Source organism: Argopecten irradians, chromosome 2, assembly GCF_041381155.1.
Source record: "Argopecten irradians isolate NY chromosome 2, Ai_NY, whole genome shotgun sequence".
Lineage (NCBI taxonomy): Eukaryota > Metazoa > Mollusca > Bivalvia > Pectinida > Pectinidae > Argopecten > Argopecten irradians.
In genome coordinates, this window is record NC_091135.1 from 54,622,552 (window position 1) to 54,645,250 (window position 22,699).

At 33.6% G+C, this 22,699-nt stretch overlaps 1 protein-coding gene across 1 annotated transcript in view; it reads right to left on the reverse strand.

Annotated features, from left to right (window-relative positions):
- Positions 1-2,009: 2,009 nt before the first annotated feature.
- LOC138316727 (uncharacterized) overlaps positions 2,010-22,699 on the reverse strand; it is a 41,044-nt gene continuing 20,354 nt past the window's right edge. Inside the window, exons 2-4 of the mRNA XM_069258386.1 lie at positions 5,795-5,840; positions 4,372-4,546; positions 2,010-2,253 (exon numbers count right to left, since the gene is read on the reverse strand). Coding sequence (XP_069114487.1) covers positions 2,010-2,253; positions 4,372-4,546; positions 5,795-5,840 — 465 coding nt within the window. The remainder of the gene's footprint in view (positions 2,254-4,371; positions 4,547-5,794; positions 5,841-22,699) is intronic.

Sequence of the window (22,699 nt, forward strand, 5' to 3'; positions counted from 1 at the left end):
AACAAATACATATATTTACATATGCCTCTAAATAGTCAATGGGACGGGAGTTGCGTTCAAATTAACGTAATCGCAATGAAGTATGAATGCAAACGCAGTACAGGTTCGGACTACTTTTAGTTCACGCTTCGATAAGATTTTGCGTCAGAAGTTGACGGATTTCAATATAACAATAATGAGTTTTTATCAGATCATATTAAATATGTATTTGACATCAAAACGAAAAATGTGTTCAAGCATTGTAACGGTAATAAACAACAAAATGATTCACTGGTCGGGGCTACAACCGGAGGGCTTTCTTCAGGAATGTTCGGGGATAATTACTTCAGTAAGTTACATGTGTGCACGGTCACTCATCTCACCTAAATACATGTATACAGAAGATCTGATCGTCGGTGAACAATTCTGGGAACATCTAAGCGAACAATAGGTCAACAGTTCATATTCAGGTTTCCAGAAGAAAAATAAACATTACAGCTAGGAAGCCTATCCGAAACAGTACCATCAGCTTTACCCCCGTTTGCATTCAAAATAGGTCTAACGTTACACTCACGCAAACACTTGTCTATCATCCGTACAATAAAATAAAAGTCATAACTATGACGAATTCAGTCTATATCGGATTCGCATTCCTAGACCGATACATGTACATGACAAACATTTAGTAGCTCAACGGTCATACCATCAATAGGCTTTATCACAGTAACTTTCCTCGGTTGAAAATCAAATATGGCGGTTAGCTCAACTTCGGACCGCATCACTACCCTGACAACGATACCGTACCGGTAGTCGTTCCGCCTCGGTTATCTCAATTTTTATTCGAAATGGTCATTATTATATTGATATATTATCAACTTGAAAAAAAATAAAAATAATTGAAATATGTCATTGTTATACTTCAAACCAAACTGCAGCTATAACATTCAACAATCGGAACTATATCTTCGGTCATCCTGACTACCGTAGTTACCTAACTTAGCAACCATCACCGTCTTAAATTTGACGTAAAAGTAGACTTATTTATGTAAATATATAGACAAATATAAATATATATATTCTACATGTAGCGCTAACGCGCTACATTGAATATGTCTGTATCCCATTGCGTTCATACCACCTTTAACACAATCAAAACACTGTTCAATCTATATGTAGCAACAAGATGCCGACAGCTTAAAAATAGCAACCAGATGCCGACAGCGTAACAAATAGCAACTAGATGCCGACAGCGTAACAAATAGCAACCAGATGCCGACAGCGTAACAAATAACAACTACATGTCGACAGCGTAACAAATAGCAACTAGATGCCGACAGCGAAACAAATAGCAACCAGATGCCGACAGCGTAACAAATAGCAACTAGATGTCGACATCGTAAAAATAGCAACCAGATGTCGACAGCGTAAAAATAGAAACCAGATGCCGACCAGATAAAGACAATGAAAAGTTATCGCCGTATCTTTACCACACTATTCATCAGCCTGTCCCTTTCTTACTCTAATGCTTTATTTCGGGCAGACACTATCCTTCCCAAAACAGGTACGCGACCTTGTATATCGGATTAAGAAGGTCATGCAAACATCTGAGACCGAGGGGAGATGACATACATGTACATGTTAATTGTAATGTTACTGGCGAGAAATAGTGTTCGCCAATTTAGGAAGTTGACAACATCATGAATCACATACTTATTGGTTATGCTGTTTCTGCAAAAAATAATTTAACGGCTGATGAATAAGAAAATTGGTACTTAAAGGTTATGTGAGATATCGAATTTCGAATAAAATGGAAACCTGATATTGGTATATGTATGTACAATGTATGTGCATTGTATATGTATTCATGCAAACACATGGGTGTATTTGTCTACATGTATGCATAATTATTTATATTGCATGTATCGATTTTTTTTTGTTTGGAAAAAAAAGAAAAGAATAAAAGAAATGATCACAAAATTTAATATTCTCAACTCTGAGTGTAAAAAAAATGATATTGGTAGTTTGAGAAACTACTCACCGAGGTTTTTCTGACAAATAGCTACATAAGATATGCTGCATTTTTCGAATCTCCATTCATGTGTGTCCTTTTTGGCGACTGCACACTTCTTGGTGCTGTCAAGGTCACTTACAGATGGGGCGCCACCTTCAAAGTGATCATAGGCGTTCGTGTTTGCAACTGTACAACCGCCATCCCATTCATATTCTGGTGCATTCATATCCTGTATATACAGGCCAAGCCAGTAGTCATTACCCCTGAAACAGAACAGAATATCATTACTGTATGTACAGGCCAAGCCAGTAGTCATTGCCCCTGAAACAGAACAGAATGTCATTACTGTATATACAGGCCAAGCCAGTAGTCATTGCCCCTGAAACAGAGCAGAATATCATTACTGTATATACAGGCCAAGCCAGTAGTCATTACCCCTGAAACAGAACAGAATATCATTACTGTATATACAGGCCAAGCCAGTAGTCATTACCCCTGAAACAGAACAGACTATCATTACTGTATATACAGGCCAAGCCAGTAGTCATTACCCCTGAAACAGAACAGAATATCATTACTGTATATACAGGCCAAGCCAGTAGTCATTACCCCTGAAACAGAACAGAATATCATTACTGTATATACAGGCCAAGCCAGTAGTCATTACCCCTGAAATAGAACAGAATATCATTACTGTATATACAGGCCAAGCCAGTAGTCATTACCCCTGAAACAGAACAGACTATCATTACTGTATATACAGGCCAAGCCAGTAGTCATTACCCCTGAAACAGAACAGAATATCATTACTGTATATACAGGCCAAGCCAGTAGTCATTACCCCTGAAACAGAACAGAATATCATTACTGTATATACAGGCCAAGCCAGTAGTCATTACCCCTGAAACAGAACAGAATATCATTACTGTATATACAGGCCAAGCCAGTAGTCATTACCCCTGAAACAGAACAGAATATCATTACTGTATATACAGGCCAAGCCAGTAGTCATTACCCCTCCAGTAGTCATTACCCCTGAAACAGAACAGAATATCATTACTGTATATACAGGCCAAGCCAGTAGTCATTACCCCTGAAACAGAACAGAATATCATTACTGTATATACAGGCCAAGCCAGTAGTCATTACCCCTGAAACAGAACAGACTATCATTACTGTATATACAGGCCAAGCCAGTAGTCATTACCCCTGAAACAGAACAGAATATCATTACTGTATATACAGGCCAAGCCAGTAGTCATTACCCCTGAAACAGAACAGAATATCATTACTGTATATACAGGCCAAGCCAGTAGTCATTACCCCTGAAACAGAACAGAATATCATTACTGTATATAGCTTTATAATGTATAATCGGTTTTGGTGGGATGCATATTTATTTTAGGAATTATTACTTTTTTATTCTTTCACGGGTACCAATCTACGTCACCATTCGATTGTATTTAAAGGCGGTCAGTTTGTTTCCCCTTCGTCGGTAAGTATGCCATATTAATCATCGTTAGCGGCAATTGGTATGAAAAACCATAGTTCTCGGAACCCAACCAAATAAACTGAAACTACGTATGAAGATATCTATTTCACACAATGCGTGATTTGATAAAGATTACCTTGCCCATATAGCATACTCGTGTCCGCTATATAGCCGTGTACACCTTTTCGATATAGAGGAAATCTAACGAATACGGTATTGTGTGAATTAAATAATGTGATATTAGTACGTAGCATGGGAATATTTGTCGACGTCTCATGATCTCGTTCTTTTTCACAGCAATGGCCGTTATATGATAACACTTACCAGCGAGCCGTTACAAAATTGCGGACGCTCCACCCAAACTACAACTGACTGATGACGTACATTGGTAGCCCTGAATTATGCTACCCTTTTTTATTTGTAATCTTTAGCTTAACTTTTTACATCTCTCTATGATTGATATTACTTTTAATATACACTATGGAAGTGTTTATTCTGTCAATTTGTACTTTTTGCCATATTGGCATATATGTACATTACACTCCTGCACTATTGTAACACCAGTGTCATATACTAGTGTTCAATATTAACTAACTGTTTTACTCCATGTGACTATGCTTACTTCAACTGTTATAATATTTCTGTGTCATTATCAGTGTATCATTATGTGTGCGATATTTTGAAAGCCATTTAATTGTTGAATTACAATATAATTAAGTTAGTCGCAAGAATACTACAGAGCTAATGTTGTATTTGTTTTGAAATGCAAAGTAAATTAAAATTCCTTGAATCTTGAAAAAATCTTTTGTTTTCTATCACTAGCATTGTTTAGACCTATAGGATATCTGTAGATATTTCATGATGTTGACGCGTCTGTCCATGAGCGTACCATGATCCTGACCAGACTCCTGATGAGTATATCTTGAGCATTTCCATTGTGGCGTGTGAGGAGAACTGTATTAGACTACTCTGGTTCTGCTCGCAAAACATCGACGCGGCATTCCAGTTGGTGTTAGTGCTGAGGAAAGTCAGCTGGCGTTTCTGTGTTGTTGGTGGATATGAGGCTGAAAAAGATAATACCCTTTCTTGTATGGTACGAATCTACACGATTCCGACATGGCAAAATGATTGTACATGTATTCATAACGTATTGTGTCCTTGATCAACACAATACCTATTGATTAAAAAGGTACATGTAATGACATGTTTCAAGAGAAGATAGGGGCGCAAAATTGGCACTGTACAAATAAGGAGAACTAAAATGTTTAAAGGAAAATGAATACTCAATGTGATACTAAAGTAGATAAAATCCTATTATCTGTCTAAGTATCATTAACTTCATTTAGTGACTCCGATAAAGGTGGAATATCCATATACTTCATAATCATACAGATTGAGGATAAGTTTTCTCTCATATTACATTATTGGTGAGAAAGTTTTGTTGAAAATATATTTTATGTTTCCAGGTTCGGCCTTTGAATACGCTATTTAACGACGTCATAATGCATGAAACATCATATAACCGTTATGTACATTTTTACTGCATTGGACAAGCCTGTCTAACCCAGGAACATATGAAAGGATGCTACATCGTTGACGAATGGTATTTTTTCTCTATCAAAAACAGGAACAGGCGAATTTTTACACTACTACCATCATTGAAAAAATAGTTAATTGAGTCCCGAAAAAAAAACCTCAATGGCACTATGCCCTACATGTATATGAAATGAAATACTGATTGCGCATGCACCAAAAGAAAATTGAATTATTTTATATACATTCTAGTGTGAATTAGACACATACATATATATATATACACGATTAAACATTACTTATTGTTCAATTGGTGAGTATCGTTTATGACTTGTCGGCGGTAGAGCATCTTTAAATCAAATGGAATATAAAGCATTTGTTTAAAACTGTGTCACAAATTTCATACGTTATACAAAATATAGCGAGTGACAATAAAATAATATATGAGGACGACGGACGAAGAGCTAGGAAAATACATCAGAGTTACATACGAAAATACAACACTGAAAAGAAAAGACCGACAACAGCGCACAACAACGCGTTTTTGTTTGGGCCATTAATCTACTATCATCCATTTGATTCTAGATCTAACTTAACTCATGCAAATTGAACGTCAATCAAACATTATTCACTGTCATGAATTGTAAGAGTCTGCGATACAGCTGTTCTTAGTCCGAGATCTCTGGTCAGAAAAATCACAGATTTTGTTGATATTTATGTATTAGTTATTTCACAGCCTCTAAACATTGGAACATTGATCAGCTGATCATAGTACTAACCTGATACAACAGCAATTGGAATGCAAGCAATTATAACCGTCAATATCTGAAAATAAATCATTAACAACATTAACGATAAATCAATTGTAATTAATTGTTACAATAATGATGATATAATGTTAAATAAATAGTTTTAAACAATGAGACAGTATTATCAATGTGAGTGCGATTCAAAGATTGATAAAATTGTAAGTATAGTCATTATTAAGTCATTACATATTAGACTAATAATTATTAAGTAATTTTAGATATGATTGATTTATGTGAGCATGATTCATTGAATCAATGATTCATTAATTTCAGTATTTGTCATAATTTAATAATTAATTAATTCCAGTATTTATCATGACTAAATGATTATTAAATTCCAGTATTAATCATAATTAAATGATTCATTAGTTCCGGTATTTATCATTATTAAGCTATTAAATTTTTGATAATTGTGAGTATTTTAATCATGATTTATTGATTCAATGTGAGTAGTAATAACGATTAAGTGATTTTATTGGAACATTATCATGATTCAGTGATTGATTTATATGAACCATAATCATGTGTCAGTGATACATATGTTGTACTGATGATTTCGTGGTTAATCTATGCCGCTAACTTTTAATTATAGTTTATGGATTAATTAATGCATAATTACTTGGAATTAAGACAAAATATGAGATTTTGAAAAGAAAAGAAATGGCTCCAGATTAAATTAATTCACAGATTGTATAAGCCCCATACATTTCATTCTTATAAACTTATGAATCGAAGAAGAAACCATATTTCAAAGGTCTTGGATTTTTTTTTAAATTCTTATTTTTTAGTGAATTTTGTTTTCATAAAAATAAGTTAGCATGTCCTTCTCAGAAGTGTACCACACGACCCCATTTTCAAAGCCAACTAAACAACCAGGCATTCCAATGCATTCAAACAACACACCCACACCAAGTCTCCCATGGGACCCCCGATAAGAAAAAGGTCCGTGAATGTCACTGTGTATATACGAACACTATGTCAATGAGATATAATGCTGATCAACACCATTGTTACAACGACCGGCCATACTAATAGGACATACTAGTAGAATAGTAAAGCTATTATATCCTCTAATCCAATCGCTATCAATTGACGTGGTTCTTGATTGTGATGCATTACACGCTTGTCTGAGAAGATAACGTTGCTTGTTTTATCATTATGGAACCTTTAGGATGCTATCTATGAAGGCGATTCATGTTTTTACATTTATATTCTGCAATTGATTTTTTTATGTAGAATTGAGGAAGGCATCTAATCATTGTTATTTCATGTCTTTGATAAGTATCGAGCAATTTATATTAAGCTTTATATAGAATTTCGTGTTGTTATCTCTCAGTGTATATTATGTATGCATGCCAGTTAAAAGCTAACATACATTCGAGTGTGGATGAACGTAAAGGTATATATCTTAAACAAAATGGGTTTTTGATATAAATGAAATAAAGCTGTAACATGAGCTTGACAATTGTGTAGAGTTTCCAGAGTTAGTAGCGTCTTGCTGTTAATTCTACACATGTCATCACTTCCTTAACGATTTGATATTAATGAATGAAATGTTAATTTTCATAATTCAATTTTGCGTGTAACGACCATTTTCATTGGCTTAAACATTTACTTTATCACCACATAAAGAAAAAAAATTGGCTTCGCCATTTGTAACGTCGCTTCTGATACCACAGGGCAATGATTTTTATAGAAAAAAATTCCCAAACGAATTTTGAATTCTGAAGAGGTTAACTTGAGTAAATTGTATTATAAGCGTAACTTGAATAGACATTCATAACATAAAAAAACTATTCAATGTATTCCTTAAAACACGTTTTGTCGTATGTTTTCCGCAAAATACAGCACGCTATACGTATAGTTGACTATGGCTACACCACACGACAAAGCAAGGAAATAAACCTGTATTGTAGTAAAGATTTCCACAGGGAAGTTGGCATTTGTTTGGTGTTGTCATCTCACCAAGGTCACCGATATAAATATTCTGTCGTTATGACTTTATTTTCGGAAACATAATGTACACGTTCGATCAGCTCACCGGATTTATGTCTAAGGTTCAAGGCATATCTAATTATAACCAATTCAGATACTATTTTGGTGACATACATACTACATTAAAGATGGCGAATTGCAATACCTTCTTTTTAGGAGAGTTACTATATGTTATAGAACTGAAAGACTGCATTATCACATTGAAACTAATATAATATATGGTTTTTTTTAAGGAAAGCTAGTTCTTTAAAGTTCTCAGGTATAATGTAGTGTAATGTTGCTACCAAAAGGGACTAGATTAAACAAGAGGCCCAAGAGGCCTTGACGGTCATCTGAGTGCTGATACTGAAAGAGCATTGCAAAGTTGGTTCAAATCTGTTAAAAGTATTTACGAATAAGAATTAATTTTAAAGTTGAACCTTCATATTAAATTTTCATTTTTTTGTTTCTAATTTATATAGTTAGTGTATTATGTAACCGAACCTTATGCTTAAAATTCCAATTTGCTTTGCCTACTTTAAACAACAAAACCAAACTAGAAGTCAGTCAGTGTCAGTGAGTTTATAAATTTCACTTTTTAATCAATGAAAATTATTTTCAGAAGAAGATTTTTTGAAATTTTAGCCATTTTTGGCCCGCCCCTCTGGTCCCTGGGTGTCGGCCAGGACCAATATGGATATGGTGTTAAAATGCTATTTCAGGGTAATAGTTCTAACCAAGTTTGACTCATTTCCTATTAACACTAAGCAAATAATGTTCATAAATGTGTTTTTGTTATATAAACTATTATAGTAAATTTTACTCCCTCCTCAAGGGAAAATCTTAGATCCCAGGGCCATGAAATTCACGCTTTTTGTAAAGGGCCTTAAGACCTTTCAATCTATGAAGAGTGTTTGGTTCCATCGAATCTGTGAATTCAGAAAAAAGATTTTTGAAAAGTTAGCCAAATTTGACCCCATTTGGCCCCTCCCCTCTGGTCCCTGGGGGTCGGCCAGGACCAATATGAAATGCTATCTCAGACTAATAATTCTAATCCAGTTTGACTTATTTCCTATGAAAACAAAGCAAATAATGTTCATAAATGTGTTTTTGTTATATAAACTATAGTAAATTTGACCCCTCCCCAGGGAAAAATCTGAGATCCCAGGGCCATGAAATTCACAATGTTTGTAAAGGGCCTTAAGACCTTCTAATTTAGGAAGTGAATCTGGTTCCATCAAATCTGTGAATTCAGAGGAAGATTTTTGAAGTTTTAGCCTATTTGATCCCTTTTGGCCCCGCATTAAGCCCCCTTGGTGGTCTGCCAGGACCAATATGGATATGACAATTAAATGCCATCTCAGGCTAATAATTCTAACCCAGTTTGACAAATTCCCTATGAAAAATAAGCAAATAACGTTCATAAAAGTGTTTTTCCTATATAAACTATAGTAAACTTGACCCCCTTCCCAGGGGGAAACATGAGACACCAGGGTCTTATAATTCACAATTTTTGTAAAGGACCTTAAGACCTTTCCATCTATGAAGAGTATTTGATTCTACCAGTTCCAGAATTTCAGAAGATTTTTTTTTTAATTTAGCCTATTTGACCCCTTTTGGCCCCGCCCCTAAGGTCCCTGGGGGTCAGTCATGGAAAATTTGTTAATAGAATTCAATTGCCATCGCAAAGGGATAATTCTGACAACAGTTGACTAATTTCCTATTGTAAATGACCAAATAATGCTCTTAAATGTGTTTTTTTACTATATAGACTATAGTTAACTTAACCCCCTCCCCAGGGGGAAACCGGAGATCCCAAGGTCATAAATATTCAAAATTTTTGTAGAGGGCTTTGAGACCTTTCTATCGATGAAGAGTATTTGATTCTACCACATCTGTGAGTGGAGAAGAAGATTTTGAAATTTTAGTAAATTTTACCCTTTTGGCCCCTCCCACAGCCCCCTGGAGGGTTGGGGTCATAACAATTTTGATTGGACTTATGCCTTAGAAGGTTTCTGCAAAGTTTTATAGATATTGCTTCAGGGGTTTTTGAGAAGAAGTCGAAAATGTAAATTGTTTACGGACACACGACGGACGACGCACGACGACGGACAAAAGGCGATTAGAATAGGTCACTTGTACACTTGAGTCTTCGTCTCAGGTGACCTAAAAATATGCATAGAATAATAATTACATCAATATTCTTTAAAGGCACGATATACTTAACTTTTAAGTTTTTTGTAATCACAAACACTTACAAGAAAATAACCACGTTCATAAAATGTTGAGTAAAGCCAGGTAAGATGTTATTGGGACGAACTGTGAAATTTCGAGAAAAAAAAATAAAAATATCAAAAATAATTAGTATGGCCCAGGAAACTTTTTAGTTTAAAAAAAAAGATATTCTATTTAGCGTAAAGGTGAGCAAAATATTGCTGTAACTTTGTATGGCTATCAACTTACAATCAGAAAATAATGTATATCATAGTGTGTTACAGATCACCTACCCAGAGTGGAGACGACAATAACAATAACTAATAGTAATACTCTAAATAGGCTATAATCGTAACCTTAGTGTTCAGCAGAGGGAGGATAAATAATGTAAATAATGAGAGAGAGAGAGAGAGGGGGGCGTCAGATACATACAGTGCTTGATGTCACAGAGTAAATTTATTTTGTCTATTATTTATCATTTTTATCGTTAACCAAATTAGAGATATAATTTCAATAGCCACCATCGAGCCGTTATTCACTGGCGTCTAATGATGTGCCATCTATTGTTTGCAAGGCCATGTTTGTGAATTATTAAACAGTATCCTTGATTGCCTGTGCGATTGTGAGCAAAAAAACTAATTATCAGGTAGGTTAATTGGACGTTTTATACTTACCACAGTATATAAACATGACTTACTCTTTAATAAAGTCCGTATAAATAATATCAAGTATCAATTACAAAGCCGCATCACAAAGACTACATAAACATTATACATATAGGGTAGATTATAAAACAAAATATTAAACTTTACGTAAAGATAGGGTATGTTCGAGTTTCATGCCAATACTTTAACCATAAAGGCTAGGCTTCTCCTGGTAAGCAAGGACAGGTTAGGGCTTTAGCTGTAGCATTAACTGTTCACCGAAATATTACCTCTTTCCAGAACTCGTAAGTCAGGTCAAACACTCATTCTCTCTAGCATTCACTACTGATGACATAGTATAACTCATTGACAGATTTTTTGTTAAATCAAATATATGTGAGAGTGCCAAAAAAGCAAATCAAATAAAAGGCAAAAACTTCATTAGCAATTGATTGATTCACAACCTCAAATATAAATAAATAAAAAGATAGATGAAATTTTACATTATTTAAGTCTATTCGTGAAAAGTCAAGCGACAGGAAACAATAAATTACATCTTAAAATTATTTTTTCTTTGTTTTCATACTAAATCTGGCTTTCTGATTCGGCATTATTTTTTTGAAAAAAAATCCGAGAATGGCGTGAAACCCCGACGTTACCGTGACGTCACAATAGTGACATTGACGTTGCGTATTGATTCGGAAAAAGAATACCTTGAACAATCATTAGAATGGTACATTTTAAAATTAATTATACGCATTGGTGTGATTATTTTTTTTTTTCATTTTTATCGGGGTATGAGCAAATTTTTGTTTACAAACTTTTGTGAGAATCCGATACGCAGATTCACACAATTTGCAAATGAAACAATTTTCGTACCCCGATAAACTTAAAAATTGTGCTTAAAATGTATTTTAAAATTAGAAATGACATAGATAATACATATATTGACAATACAAGAAATTATCTTTTGAAATACGAGATGCTCATTTCTTCTCTGAATAATTCTCGTATAATAATAAAAATATACAAATTGATTTCTCCAGATCTTCTTTATAGTCGACCAAATATAGTAATATAGTAATAAATAAGTAATATTGTGCAAATTGAAAATTCATATCGATATCATTTATGTTCTTGTTCAAATAAAATACTTGAATAATGACCCATCGATCCGTTCATATAAACTAGTCATGACGATTACGAGTTTGGGTACACACATCTTTATCACAACCTATTGAACATTTAGATGTAGACTTAGCTGTACCAATTTATACAGGACTGCCACAGAATCATTATCAGATATCGCTAATAGTAATGTTGTTGTATAAGATAGAGTAAATTAATAAATAATAAAGAATGAAAATGAAGTTGTAGTTCCTTCTTGGCTACTATCACTACAATAAACTACCGACTATTTTTGTCATTCTCTAATTCGATGACACATTATGGCAAACGTATGGTATCGGTCACAGGTTCTAGTCGACATTATAAATCAATTTTGAAGTATACCGGTATCACTGACAACAAAAAGTTGAAATTTACGTAAATGTTTCATGTTTTATTGTTGTAGACTCTGTTATACATGTATTTAATTCATGGAAATTTCCATTTTATGGTTAAAAACATGTGATGATTAAGGAATTATGTTTACATTCAATTCTCTCGGTATAAGAAATAAATAATGTGAGAAAATTTAGGTTTGCATAACAAAAGGTAATTGTACATGAATATAATACAAATCTGTGTGATATTTATTACATCATCTTTTCCTGTTTTACATGTGAAACACTTGAACATAAATTATTCAGAGGAGAAATGTTTAAATGTCTGGTCGAAAGATAACTCTCTGGATTGCCTTTACTAATTGTCATCAATTCGCCGAAGCGTATGGTTTCATAGATACCAAACCAATCTGATATGTAAAATTAATGATAAGGAATGGCTTTTATAATCTTGTTTGTGCGCCAAAATGAATTCTTTTAGAAATACCAAAGTCTGATATACATCGTTAGAAATCATGAATAATCCAATTCCTGAACAAGTTGTTTTGTATACATGTAGCTTCTCTGTGTGTTCTCAGTACCTAACAGACTAAGTGTACACTGCATCGCATAATCTGAACATTACACTTCAATTTCTATTAAAGTATTAAATGAATTTACATTTTTATGTCAGAAAAAAAGAAGATTCTAGAATCTGGGTTGGTATTCCTACAGCATAGATAAAATTGATTTACCATAAAATGAAGAAATCCTATAGTATCATTCAGTATGGTAGATCAAAAGAGGTTTGAAAATATTTCATTTTTTGTCTATTCGTCACTTCGATTTCATCTATTAATAGACTGAGAGAGAATTGTTCAATGATACTTGTTTAGGTGTACGGATTGTGTCAGAGGTTTTATCGTAGAAATGTATACTCGATATCCAATAACTGAACACATATACATTTGTATATATATAGTAATTCTCTCATTACACAACCGACTCTTTATAAGAACGTGAAGTTAGCATCGGATTCACAATTCGGGATACGGGATTCGAATAAAGTATCCGGTGCCAGCACCTTATCCGTTATCAAAAAATGAACAAATAAGTAACAATTACAAAACGTAAAAAACGGATCAACATAATTTCACAACCTCAAAAAAACTAAATACCTCGATACATTGTTTTGAGTTTGAATAACGAGTTCGGGACCAGCACCATATTGGTTATTCAGTTTTCAGTTTTGAATAATGAATCCGGTGTCAGTACTTATTCGTTATTAACAAATGAACAAATAGGTAACAATTGCAAAACATAAAAAACGGATCAAAACGTAATTTTACAACCTCATAAAAAAAACTAAATACCTCGATAAATTCTTTTGAGTTTCAATATGATGCTGGCATTTCGGTTTTTAATTGTGAACAACGAATCCTGTGCCAGCACCTTATTCGTTATTCAAAGATCAATAAATAAATAACAATTACAAAACATAAAAAGCAGATAAAACATAATTTCACAATCTCAAAAAGTTTTCGTTAAGGTATGATTGTCAATTTTGTTGCTTGCATTGACTGCGAAGCAGTTCATGTAACATTTCCACGAGATTCAGCATTTTTCTGGAGGCTTTAGCCTATAAGTCATCGTTTCATCAAAGTACTGACAATTTCTAACATCACGTTATCAAGCATTTCTCTCTGTGTTTCTAAATATACAACGGTATTTCTATAGACCACACTTTCAAAACTAAAACGGCGGTCAGAGGTCAGCGCGTGACCAAGCATATTCAATGGTAAATGATGTGATCGGAGCTTACTAGTTTCATTGAGGCGGAGCGAAGTGAAAACGTAAACATAATACCGTAATTTATATTTTAGCATCTTGTTTCTATGAATAGTAAATAATTCAAAGTTAACATCACTTCAAAGGTGATTTCTTTATCACCAAATTGATATCTTTCACAAAAATATCTTTCATAATATGGTCTATGGTTTTAAATCATAATGTAGACTATACCGTGAATAGTTCATTGCTAGAGTTGAAGTTTATGTCATGTCGAAGATACTTTCGTTTAACAGAATACATTATTGATATACAACGGAACATTTCATAGTCCATTACATCTTTTTGTTGGGTTTATAGTCGGGTTATACACTGTTATGCACTATCGCTTAAGATGAAAGCAAGGTGACAAATACTATGACGTATACTTATTATTGTATTTGATTTCGTTCAGGATATTTTAGTCTGTTGTTTTTTCTAGTATCTCGCCAAACTGCACATAATACTGTAACAAGCGTTATAGTGTACAGAGGTCAGGTGGGGTTGGTAGAAATAGATAGAGAGAAAGAGAGCAAGAATTGAGAGAAACACAGTTAAGACAGAAAATGAATTGTAAAGCAACCTTTATGTCCATCATTATTAATTATCGACATCTTTAGTTTCATAACTGTTATTTTAGTCATCGAAAGTCTGCAACAAACAAAGTCATTCAGAGTAAATGGACTATAACGGAAATTCAATCAAATTAAAAAATATATATTTAGTATCGATGCATTTTGGAATTCATTTTAAAACAACGATTGCGATCGTCTGCCCTAAATCATCAATTTCCATACGACAAGGACAAACATTATGGTCAGTGTTTTTATCACATCGATCACTCTCGCCACGATCCCGAGTGGTCATGGTGTTCTGGAACTTACACAGAGAATTTGTAACCCGTGTAACATGAATTGAAGATAAGCTACATCTTTGATGTAACCGAGTGCTATATAAACATAATCACTGCCTCCGCTAGAGATCGAACTCGGGACCTCTGGATTACTAATCTGACGCTCAACCGATCGAGCAAAAGAGAAGTTCTCTCAAGCTCCGAGGTATACTTCAATTAATATCATTGTCAGGGCCATATCAGCATTAAGGGGTAGTAGCTAGTAATAGCCATTAGTCGATGTTTCCTTTTCCCTTTTCTCAATCCCGTTTCAGACCATCATATATATACATATACATTATTTGTTTTGCTACATTCAGGATATCAAAACTTAAATTTCTTAACAAATAAACTCATCATCATTATAAATTGACTACTTATTTATTATGGCCTGGTTGATAGGGCACTATTGTCTCATAGTATTGTCGAGGGATGGAATAGTGCCCGAGCCGAAGGGACAATACATTCACATTCAATTTTGCGCCACTGCAATAGTGCCCGCTTGCAAGGGCACTTTTGCAAATAGTACCTATGTGTGTAGCCAATCAGAATGCAGTATTCTGTCACGTGATGTAGTAATAAGTAAATACCGCAATAACGCAAGTAGCCAATATTTGGGGACTTATTGGGGCCCGCCCATCATAACTCCCCTCCCCCCCCCCCCCCCCCCCCCCCGATATTGCTGTTTGACTTTATGTGCTGACTTTATGTGCTTAAGAGTTGCTTCGAGTGATTTTAATATATTGAAATGCATGTAGCTATTAACATTAATTTGGAGATAAAACAATTATGAAAAGTATAGATATGAAAGGCAAATAAGGTATGTTTTGTAAATAAGTTATTGTTACGATTCATGCTAATTTAAGATGAAAATCGTGAAATCGATACCAATCACAATCCTTATGACATTAACAGATTCCTTCATTTCAAAGTAAAATGCTTCACGAAAATAATTCATTTTAAAATATTCAAACGTACCTTGAATTATTATTCGACAAAAAATAGCACAGAATTATTGTTTTAGATTGTTTAGGTTGGTGTTTATATATATTCAAATTCTTTATTTGCATTAGGTATTTTAACTTATTTGCTTTTTACAAAGAATAATATCAAAATACAATTAGCATACATACAGGATAAGTGGAGAATGGACAAAGCATTACATTAATGACTTTCTCAAAATAGTTGCATTATAAATATATTAACTAAGTAGATTTAATTAAAAATTTGGTTAATTAAAATACAGATGGTTTTTCCCAATAATGTCTTTTATAAATTTCTTTCTAATATCTTGGTAAATTGGACAAATAAGAATAAAATGATATTCGTCCTCAATATCACGATGAGGGTCACAAAACTTACAAACACGCTCATTTCTATCTAAATTTGAAACACGTCCAGATTCGATACACATGTGCCGATAACCTTATTTTTGTCAATACAATGCGATTTTTGTTTGGGATATACTTTGTCAAATATGTTTGTAAAACAACTTGATTCACCAGGTGACGATATAAATAGCACTTAGAAGAGTTTTCTAATATACTTGAAAAGCTATATCATTAATTCTTTGTTTGATTATTGGTAAAATATTTAAAGGAACAACTTTATGCTGGTTTACCCAAACATCACCAAAACCATGACTGTGCGATATATCTTTACAAATTCTACCCAATTAAATACATTGTTCGATTTTGGTAAATTCAATAAAACATTATAGTCAGTTTTTAAAATATAGTTATTAGAATTTATAATTTTCAACCAGTATTTTATCATTCTATACTTTCTGGTGTAAAAAAGAGGAAAAACGCCCAAGTTTCTTTTAACAGGTAATACCTTTTTACAGAATTCAAGCTGTACCTTTTCAATATCTGGAGCTTTACAGCCACACCAGACTGCCGATGCATAACTTAATATACTGTTAACATATGTATGAAATAAATTTAAAAGAGAAACAAAATTCATTTGCATAGATTTACATTTTGAAAACAAAGCAAAAACAGCCTTTCGCCCTTGTTCTGACAACTTTTTTTGTAATGTATTAAACTCATTATTAAATTTAAAAACAACTCCCAAATACGTAAATTGGTCTACAACTTCCAGCTGTTTGTCATCATAAAACCAACAATCTTCTTTACGTAACTTGCTACTTTTTCTAAAAAACATTATTTTTGTTTTTTCTACATTCATAGTTAGATTCCACGTTTCACAATAATTATGTAGGTTGTCCAGCATGCTTTGTAAATCTCTGGCAAATTCCGCATACAAAACTAAATCATCAGCATACATCATGAGAAAAAGGCTTAACTCACCAAATTGGTAATAATTTACTACATGTTCTATAAAATAGTTTTCAAAGTCATTAACATACAACGAAAACATTATCGGTGACATAATTTCTCCTTGAGCGAGGCCCATATTGTTTACAAAAAAAATGAACATCTTCCATTTATGGTTACACAAGATTTTACTTGGCTGTATGTTGATTTAATAGTTTTGAGTAAGTTTCCTCTAATTCCAAGCTGAGATAATTTAAACCACAATTTGCATCTATCTATAGAATCGAAAGCTCTTTTAAAATCCACAAAACAGCAAAAAAAGCCTTTTATTGTCATTAAGAGATTTAGTAATAATAGAATGGAGCACAAAAATAGCATCAACTGTACTTAATCCAGGGCGAAACCCAAATTGGGCATTAGTAACAACACTGTTTGATTCCGACTATTGTAGTGGCGGTACATGCTCTTGCAAGTCCGGGATCCCATCCTAACTCGGGGGAAAGTTGGGTTTGAAGCCATGATCAGTGACCACCAAATATTTATAATTAGATCTAGGAATGGACAAGGATATTTATATTTTCAGGTTATTTCTAAAGGACACAAAATTAAGTTAACTGTTCAAATCCTAAACATGTCCATAATTTGAATATTTTGCAATTTGCTTTAATAAAAAATCCGTCTACATCCGTCCCTGTGTATTAGATCAAATATTGCTGACAGATATGGTTCTTAATGGCTGATTAGAATTTAATCCTGATATATTCTAGCCCGGAATACCATTATGTTTTACATTGAATACAGTTACATGTATATATATATATATCAAATGCAGTTATATGACAGTTATCAAAACATTTTAATAATGTTGCATTAAGTTATATTTGGAAAGTGAAAAAAATCATAGGGCCGGACTTATTTTTACACAAATGCAAAATTTGGTATCAATTTCATGTCTTGTTTCATTAAAATCTGTTCTCAAAGATATGTTTTGATCCTAATTTCCGTGTGGAGTTATAATGTAACCACTTTGCCTTTTTTTTTTTTTTTGAAAATATTTTTCGAACATGACGCACCTATACACTTACATATAACTTTTACTTTTAACTATATTTGTTTTATAGGGCCGGTTTTATATTTACACAAAGCAATATTTGGTATCACTTTCATGACAACAAGTTCTCGTTTCTTTAAAAATCTATTCTCAAAAGTGTTTAAATTTTGTTCCTATTTTCGTGTGGAGTTTTGATGTAATCATTTTGCACTTTTTTGGAAAATATTTTCCGAACATGACGCGGGTATGTACTAAATATATATATCTGGATTTTTTAAGTTGCCTCGCACGAATCAAGAGCACATACCGCCCATACAATATAGTCTCTAACACTCAATCCACAGTTAACGAGAAAACAGATTCTATAGAATATACCGAAAAATGACATCAGATATTGCAAAAGAGTGAAAATATCAAAATTTAGGAAAAGTTGAAAATTTAAGAAAAATCGGATGAAAATTCAGGTATGATTCTGACATGTAAAATATTTCATGTGATATTCATATGTATCACACGCATGTTTTTCACAAGTAAATATAAATCATGCGATTCTCATGTGTGAAATAAATGACATTAACGCATGAGATTCATGTGAAAATCACATGAAAATTGCCACGCATAATTTGCATGCGTGGCACTTTTGCCTGAGTAGTCCTAACCTTAGGTATGACTATGGACTCTTATATTGTTAAGTTGCCTGTAAATTGTGACAAAACATGCAAAACATTTCAGTTTAATAAGTCCACAAGGTTTGATACATATTCCTGTCATAAAATCACAATGCCTTTATGTTTACTGGTGCCATTAGCATGTACATGGAGCTCTTGTTTGATCAAATTCGACTTATCTAATCATTTATTGTCATCGGCTGTCGTCCTTTTGTGGTCATGCTAGTCTACCTTTACAGACAACAATGTTAGCTTTTCAGTCTATCATTACACTAACAGCCATGTTTATATTGGTATAATGGTAAAGACAGTGGGTAAAAACTACAGGCTAACCACACCTAGCTTGTTTTCCTCTCTATGCTTGATACCAGACGATACAAACGCTGGGTTGACAGGATGGTAAGTAAATACCAGTACAACAATGACAAAATAATAGGCAATTACTATAAAGTCTACGGGTGTATACATATTAAAATCTTAATATCGAGGCGATTCCTAAACACACAATACATCAGTCATTTTCTCCAGTTCATTTCTCTCCGTCGACGTCAGTACCATGGCAGCGGTATTGTGTCTGTCAATACTAATCAATAAAGTCGTTAACCAGGAAATTATACATACGGAATACATCTCAATAATTATTTCAGTCATATCAGCAAGAAATGAATAATTTGATAATACGACTGTTTTCGCATCAATTGGTTTGTAAAAAGCAAGCCACAATCAAAGAATACGATACAAAGACTGTTGGGCTCCTAGACAACTTTGTGATATGCCAAACTAGTGTTTAATTATTATTCTATAAATAGATGCATCACTAAGATCTATACTTACCGATGTACATGTATCTATTACAAAGCCATTACAAATATTTTTGTTTACAAGTTAAGATAATAATTTTGTGTACAAACAGTTATAGAGTATTATGAAAAACAAGGTAAATACAAAATGTAGTCTAGTTGATCGACATGTCATGGTATGTCAGTAAACACCAACAACATGGTCATGTGAGTATAGGACAATTGTAAAATAAACATCAACAACAGGGTCATGTAAGCATAGGGCAATTGTAAATAAACATCAACAACAGGGTCATGTGAGCATAGGACAATTGTAAAATAAACATCAACAACAGGGTCATGTAAGCATAGGACCATTGTAAAATAAACATCATCAACAGGGTCATGTGAGTATAGGACAATTGTAAAATAAACATCAACAACAGGGTCATGTGAGTAAAGAATAAACGTCAAATAAACACCAACAACAGGGTCATGTGAGTGTAGGACAATTGTATGATAAACAACAACAGGATCATATGAGTATAGGACAATTGTTAAATAAACATCAACAACAGGGTCATGTGAGTATAGGACAATTGTAAAATAAACATCAACAACAGGGTCATGTGAGTACAGAATAACCGTCAAATAAACATCAACAACAAGCTAAGGTCATGTGTGTATAGGACAAGTGTATTGTCGCATAACTTGAAACAAGGTGATTGTCACACAGCAATTCTAAATAATAGTTCCTTTATAGTCGACGATAGGGACTGTCTCATTATGAAAGTGGGAGTTGCGTAGAAACGTGAGAGTTGAGACTTTATGAGATAATTTGAAAACTATATTGCTGAAAATATCATTATCGGGAACTACAATATAATTATAGATAATGACGCAATCAAATATCTATTAACTAATATGCGATATTGTGCTTATGTTCCGGGGAACTGAAATTCACATGCATACATGCATGAAAATATATATAGATACGACGGCTACAGATTAAAACTCAGGAAGACATGTCAATGAGGTTGTTGACACCCAGCCAAAATTGTCTAGGTACTAGGACAAGTTTATAAGTAACCAACCTATCCCATTTCCTATTTCGATAGATCAATATCAGTTATGATATGAAAAGTAGTTCGGTTTGCAGCCATTATACTGGCGACGCAGTAAATCAGGTTTCTGGTATCAATTTGTCCAGAGGGAATATGAGAAAATATTAAATATTCATCTTTATTAAACAAATGTGCAAACACAACATAAAGGATGAGCAAACCTGTCAGATTAATAGATTTGATTAACAACTGATCCCAACGATAGCATGCTAAACCAATCATGGTCTGACATGCCACTGACGTTAGGTTTACACCATGTGATTGATATCATATTAGATTGTTTTGAATTTATTAAGTAGAGTGGGATATTATCCCATGAAATGGAAACTTACAGGTAAATGATTAGCTTTGGCATTAGAAGTGTCAATTTCCTGTCGATCACTACACGTGTATTAACAGACAGGTTGACCACCGTTACACTAACTTCAGATTGATCTACGTATTGACAGACAGCTTGACCACCGTTACACTAATTTCAGATTGAAATACATAATGATCAGTAAGTGATAATGTAAAAGTGTCGGTATTTCACGAACATTTTTTCTTCTTCTTCATCGTGCTTTTATATGCTTAGTATAATGAACTTCAAACTCGTCGAACCGGCCGCGAATAATTCAAGTTTGTAAGAGGAAGAAGTGACTAGAAGCTAGCTAGGTCAAGCAGATTGCGCTATCCATCTATATCTGTATTCAACAACAGCCATTACAATTCTACTAGTGTGGACTCTCGCATTGTACCGTTCGACAGTTTACCTCGGCGTTTTCAAGCTATTCTGGATTGTGTTGTTCTCTTGGATTAAAGGTCCATTGTAACAATATAAAAATGCAAAACTACATCTTATTTCACCTAAAACTATTCATTGATATCTAACAGAAATAAAACACTACTGACGTTTTCATGTAATCACATTTTCTATAAACCTAAAATGAATATTTTCGGCAGATATATTCTAGTATCAAAACAGATGTCGATTATCGCAATAAACAGGGGGAAACATCATTAAATATATAAATAGCCAGGATTAATTCCCATCAATAAATAAGTTGTTTAGTAAATGAAATGTCTGATGAGTAAAAAGTCAATTACCACTATCAGCGTCCTACCTTCGCGCATAACATCATACAGAATTGATTATTTTAATTATTAAAACCTTCTCAGACTACATGCCTGTATTTGTTTCATAAGCGTGCATGTAGGTACATATGAGTAAAAATGCATTTCAATCATCTGCTCAATTGTGAAATTTATACATAGAGATCATATTTTTCAAAAACAAAGTTGTGCAAATAATGGTGCGTGCAACCAGACATTACGAGTGCTTAATTCCCTGGTGTTGACAATATATCAATCCAATTGATTATTTAGGTAATGTTTAAATCTCAAGAGTACAATTAAAGAAAAGTTTTATTTCTCCATCAAAATTCACGAGAAAATAAAACTGAACATATATAAATGAACTCCAATAAGCAAATACAGTAAAGGCAAAACGATAGGGTGACACGTCATTATCGATGTAGGGCACTCGCTATCACATTGCAATGACTTCTTTTCCTTCTAACTTACTCAGCGCTTCACATCACTATAGTGGGAAAATTATAGGATCCCTTGTCGATATAATATGAGAAGATGGGTTTCCCTTCGGAGTCATCGGTTGTATGTTTCAGTGATATCACACTATAGCGTTTTCCGTATCACAAGGAGACACACCACAGGTATACCCTAGTCTTCCAAAGGGCATCCAACACATCCGTAGGCCGCGTAACACGGATGGTCGTTTTATATAACATCTGTAATGGATAGTATCAAGCATATTTGTAATGGTTTTCTCTTTTCAGAGTAGACAGGTTCCGGGTTATGCAGGTTTTGGGTACTATAGTTTATTAAGAAATTTGCCGGGACCAAACAAATTAATCGGTATAGACAAGTTTCCGGTTTATAC